At 35.5% G+C, this 6,000-nt stretch overlaps 1 protein-coding gene across 4 annotated transcripts in view; it reads right to left on the bottom strand.

Annotated features, from left to right (window-relative positions):
* Positions 1 to 3,992: 3,992 nt before the first annotated feature.
* The window catches only part of LOC131070776 (protein GIGANTEA), a 75,502-nt gene continuing 73,494 nt past the window's right edge, over positions 3,993 to 6,000 (bottom strand). For 3 of the 4 annotated variants that reach the window (XM_058006420.2, XM_058006418.2, XM_058006419.2), the window contains 4 exons: positions 5,861 to 5,929; positions 5,242 to 5,460; positions 4,791 to 4,883; positions 3,993 to 4,682 (listed from right to left, as the gene is read on the bottom strand). In XM_058006420.2, coding sequence (XP_057862403.1) covers positions 4,344 to 4,682; positions 4,791 to 4,883; positions 5,242 to 5,460; positions 5,861 to 5,929 — 720 coding nt within the window. In that variant the 3' untranslated portion in view covers positions 3,993 to 4,343. Of the gene's footprint in view, positions 4,699 to 4,790; positions 4,884 to 5,241; positions 5,461 to 5,860; positions 5,930 to 6,000 lie in introns of all 4 variants that reach the window. The other variant, XM_058006421.2, reaches the window with a different exon arrangement.

The raw sequence follows: 6,000 nt of genomic DNA, 5'->3' as shown, positions 1-6,000 counted from the left end.
AGAAGACCTCATGGTTATCTAGAGGCTAAGGGTCAAGCTTAAATTAGGATTACCCATTGGATTAAGAGTTAATCCAAGGATAAACCTTTGTGCAAATGATTAAGAGATAATCATGGTCAAAGCATTAATGGCCTGATGAGACCCTTAGGTTGGATGAAGGTTGAGTCAAAACAAATGTTTTAACCATGTAGGAGGGTTTGAGTTAACCATTAATGGTTATTGGAGACTTTGAGGATTAAGTGGTTGAAGGTTGAAAGCCTTCAATGGTTATCAAAGACTTTGAGCCATTTAGTGGTTGAAGGTTGAAAGCCTTTAATGGTTATCAAAGACTTTGAGGTTTTTGAGAAGTGACTTCCCTTTGCTTAGGAATGTGACAAAGTTTAGAGGAGGGGTTAGGTTAATTAGAAGCGATTAGAAGATTCTAGAAGGGATTAGGAAGAGGTTTGGGATTTTGCAAGTGGATGGAGGGATAATAGGATTTAATTGAAATAATTTAATTCAATTTGGTTGCCATTTGAGGAAATTAAATAAATTAGATTTATTCAATTTTAGGATAACTATTTAATTGAATTTGAATTTAATTAAAAGTGGATAGGGGGATTTAATTGAATAAAATGATTTATTCATTAAATGGTATAATGAATTTAATTTAAATAAATTGAGTAATTTACTTAATTAAATAGAAGAAGGTGGATAATTTAATTTAATTGGATTTAATCAAATAGAGAAATGAACATGAAATATTCATTTAGGATTATGGTCATTTTTATACGTCTACAGATATGATATGTCATGATGATCAAAGATCAAATCGGATGCAGATTCAGTGCATGGCAGAAACCCTAGCATGTCAATGTTCAAACTCACATTTGGGCGGGAAAATCTGGCTATAAGAGTGCGAGCCAAAGATATTGTTGGTGTTGCTGCATGTGAGAGAAAATCAGTCAAGTACTCGACAATCAGAGAAGAGACTGTGTGTGAGAGAGAATCGGGTTGAAGAGTTCAACCGGCAAGAGTGAGGCAACTAGCAGTCTGCCATTGAGTGAGAGAGGAGTATACCGATGGTGACTGAACCGACAGAGAAGAGTCATAGAAGATTGCAGAGAAGGCAAGCTGAGAACCAACAGGTATCAGATAATAGATATATGACTGTGTGAAGAAGACCGATGGTGGCCAGTAGCAATGTGAGAGAGAGGTTGGAGAACCGGCAGAGAGCAGAATCGACAGAGAAGAGGAGATTGAACCAACAAAAGTGCAATAGAGAGTAAGGTGCAACAGAGAGTGGGTTGCAGCAAGATATAAGATTGCTGCAGAGAAAAGGTGAATAGAAAATCGACAAAGATCTATGTAGAGGTGAACTGGTGGAGAGACATACATGAGAGTTACAAAGTTCCTTTGTAACAAGAATATTACTTTTGTAATTGATTATATTTACAGCACATCACTAAGTTGGAGCTCAGTGCAGGGGTTGGTGCTCCTTGGGTTGGTGCCCTAAAATCAGGGGTTGGTGCTCCTTGGGTTGTTGCCCTAAAATAGGAGTGGTACTCCTTGGGTTGGTGGCCTAAATGTTGTAACCGAATGTTTCATTGTGAGGTTGGATTGGAGCAATAGTCTCCAACAACGTTTCTCACCAAGGTTTTTCCCATCTTGGGTTTTCCTCGTACATATGGTGTTATGTGGTGCCCTATTTATGTGTGGTTGCATTTGTGTCATCCTCCCATATAACCGGTATGACTGTTTTATGTTAGATTTGTTAACCGCTATACACATAGGATAGAAAACAGTTAAGTTTGGAAATTACTGATTCACCTCCCCGTCCCCCGCCCCCTCTCAATGACATCTAGTGTTCAACAATAAATGCAAATTGAAATCAAGGCAAAATTATACCTCATGCAAGTATTCCCTTAGGCATCCATTGCTCTTCTCACTTTCTATGCTTGGTATTATTAATGCCCACTTTTATTGTAGTGTGGGCATAAGAAAGCTCAAACACCTGTGATTGTGAATAATAAATGATCAAGGTTGCTTTTATAGGTTTTTTGATATCGATCAATGGTGGAGATTTGATTGAAAATTTTGATGATCAATAGTTGAGATAATTACAAGGTTAAGTGATTGCATCATGGAGATAGAAATAATGATTGATCAATTAAGAGCATTGATTAGTTTGTTGAATCTGAAGTGAGTATAAATTAAAGAGGTGGGAGTGAAGACTTAAATTAGCATTAAATAATTAAAAATTATTTAATTCATGTGCGTGAGAATTAAATAAAATAAAAGCATTTCATTTATTTGTAAGTCATTCCAACAGCAGGAAATTCTTAGATGTATTTCATTTTAACATCAAAATATATAGAATATGAAAAAAAAATTAGGTAGCCTAGTTTTACTATTTACTTTAGCATTTGTTTATTTCCGTATCTAGTACAGTTCAAAACATTTAGATTTCATCTTTCCAAGCATTCAAACACGTCTAAAAGCACATAAAAAAATATATTCATTTGCATTGTTATTTCAGCATTTAGATTAATTGCATACATAAAAACCCACATAAACAACAAAACAAACATTAAAACATTTCCATTTGGGCAAGGTGAGCTCCAAACTTTGTTTCAAACACTCAATCAACAATCAAACATCAATAAAAACATGCACAACTCAAAATTTATACACAAATCAAAGTCGAACAAAAACGCAAAAGCAAAAACTTGAGAGGAACCTTTTTTACTCACATTTTCTCTTTCCTAGTCATGCTTGGCATATCACACCTAAGTGCCCAGGAGGTTAAAGGAATATTGACCAACTCTCATAACTGTCAAAGAAGAACAAGCTCAAGCCTTAAAACAAATCCAACGATAAACCAATTTATTGAAAGCAATCAAAATAGTCCAATCAAACATCAGAGTGAAAATCTATCTGGTTGGACACTCTCCTTGAATCTATTAGATAAAATCTCAATGAACTATATCAAGAAGTCAACACTTCATAAACAAAGAGTAACCCGCACCATTATTAAATCCTTGCCAAACATTCCTGCCATCCACAAGGTAGTCTTTCCCCGTGAAGAAGATAGTTCATTCCATTCCCTGCTCTTACACTGGTCCACTACCTATTCAATCGATGTAAATTGTGCATGTGCATATCATTGGTGATTCATGCACAGTACTGGCTAGACAAATTTGGTACATATAGGTTCACAAGGAGAAAACCTAATAACAAAAAAGCAAACTTATGCTCACAAAAATTTCTGCTACAAAACATGTCAATTCAAGTCATATCAGTGAAGCAAGAGCATCTTAAAATGCATATTGGCCATCAATCTTCAAATCCATGGCCATTTTCAACTTTTTGATCTCTTAAGCATGCTTTGGCCATAAACTCCAACTCAAACTCCGTATCATCAACTTGAATGAACTTCATTTTTGTCCGTAGAAAATGTAGATCAGATATGGTAATTAAAGAAAAATGGAGAAACCCTTCAATGGCATGTAGACAACAAAAGTTTAAATCAATAATCTTGTCAAAATAATCATTCAAGATAATATGAGATATATGATTTCCCTGAATCTCTAGTGGATAATATGATAATTTAATAGTTCCTATTAACTCCCCATATTTGTTTTTAGTAAATGACTCTACATAGTTGGAAATCCAGTTCACTTCAGGGTTTATTTTTAAGTGCTGTATGATTATTTCCTATGGTCAGTAAAAGCCTAGCTTAAACTATTAAAGATCGGAACTGCTGGTTGACAAGAAGTTGATAATCTTGGGCAGTTCCTAATTTCCAGTATCGTTCATCACATTTCCAGAACTCTAAATTTGAGGGTTTCCTCATTACTAAAGTCCAAAGCAACTTCTGGAGTCAAACAACTATGTTTTTGTTACCATGTTAAAGCTTACAAAATTATACAAAAATGAATGTCCAGTAAAACTATAAATAACAGAAAATGCATGATAACCGAACTCGTACGAGCTTTCTACTAAGAAGTTGCTAAGAAAAACTGATGAAGAATTTCATGAACGTGCGATCAACACCTTCATACAAGTACACATTCCCAAATGACTGCTCTCTGAAAGTGAACAGGACACCTCAAGAACAAACTTCTCTAATAGTTAGTAATCTCCTATCCAAAAATGGATTTTTTACAGCCTACTAATTGTTACCCACAGTGGAAATGGGTAGTATTACTATTGCCCCTCATAATATTGAGTCTTCTAGCCATGTCACTAATAACATTACAGCTCTGAAAGAACACTAAACTTCCTTCTGCATTTGAAGAAATACATTTTCTATGCTCTCTTTAACTAAGAAATGTATTCAAGGAATGGAAGGATTTTTTGTCCTAATGTATTACACCATGTCCACAGGTTAAATATGAGATATTATCTACAGAGCAACCCAATGCATTAGCTGCTGACACAAGAAGAGCAACAGACATTCCCCTTGCTTGCCGATTGTGAACTTCCCAAGCAAGGCATTGCTCCACATCTCTACGCCAGTATTTAATAACCAAGTCTTCTACACAGCACACATTTTCAGAATGATGGCTCTTTTCTGATAAATATTTGCCATGTCCAAAATTTAGGGATTCATGCAAAATAACCCGCAGAAGTGATGTACTAAGTGCACGAACATGAGCACTGGAATGCGACAGGCATTGGACAGTAGCAGGTAGACGATACTGCATGTATAAAATTCTGTAACTCTAAATAATTCAATTTGTCCAAGAAAAATACACAATAAAAGTGACATGCACTTGAAGAAACCCATATAGAAATTAGATATTTACCTTCAATAGGTTCCAGAGCCCTTGTGCTGTTGCTTTGCCACGGGAACCCCAACCTAATGAGAACTGAGCTGCCCCTGCTGTTGCTTCCAATAACTGTCCATGTTTTGTTCCAATATTAGAGCTGAATCAGATCCTGACAAGAAATAAATACATCTAAACAACTGCACTTATGCATCACACTTGGGCTTGCACCTAGAGCTATGACAGAAAATGAAAAAATTACTACTTTTGACCATTTTCAGACATCCACAAAGAAAAACATATATCATGCAAAAAAGTAAATGAAATTGCTAATTAGTACTAGCTAATACATTTTGAATTAGATGCAGACGTAAAACTGGCTTCAAAATTTTATTGAAATGTGTTCCATCAGTGTTACTCAATGGTTTAATTGAAGCAGTCATGTCATCTGGGACATGTACTATTATAGATCAAATGAACCGATGGATACCTCTAATTGTGGTGTTGTGCAAGCTTCTCCATCAACAGGCATTCCATCTGTTGCACGCAAGAGAAGATCTGATGCATTGGCCAAGACCATCAAAGCTTCTGGAGCATTACGATTCCTAAGAAGTTCAGCAAGAAGGTTTACAATCCGCTGATTTAATCTCCAAATCTGCTCACCTTGAGTGTCATCTCTAGCAACCCAGGGTCTCAAATCCCTTTCTGCCTGCTCCATAATCAAAAAAAGAAATCAGGACATTCTACTTTCAACACACTGTTTTTCAATCACAGAGTAAACTATAGCAAGCGCAAATCGTTAACTAGAGAAAGTAATCACTCTCTTGAGATAATCTCTGTTGAGACATTTAAAAAGAATACATTATAATAACAAATAACATTAATGCGTAATATAAACCCATAGATGCAGTTAAAGCAAAAATAACAGCCAGTCAGCTTTTCAACTTGAAGCTCCTAAAAACTTTTAACAATCCAAAAATAGAGACATTTTTTTTATTAGGCTAATTCTTTAATCATCAATTTAAGGAGAAACTAAAGTCAAGCCTAGCCAAGCCAATGCTCTCTCCATGAAGACAGCTATGCATAACTTTGAGAAAAATATTTCATACCTGTAGAACAATAGCAGTTGCTGCTTTCACAGGAGATGCCAATACAATCTTGCAAAGAGCATCCACTACCTGATAAATTTGCAGAGAATCGGGTTAGTTTTATTTTTTCACCTCAAATACAAACTTTGACTCTAAATGCA

Source organism: Cryptomeria japonica, chromosome 3 (genome assembly GCF_030272615.1).
Source record: "Cryptomeria japonica chromosome 3, Sugi_1.0, whole genome shotgun sequence".
Classification (NCBI taxonomy): Eukaryota; Viridiplantae; Streptophyta; class Pinopsida; order Cupressales; family Cupressaceae; genus Cryptomeria; species Cryptomeria japonica.
Note: the sequence above shows the minus strand (reverse complement) of the source record. Positions and strands in the feature narration are given on the sequence as shown.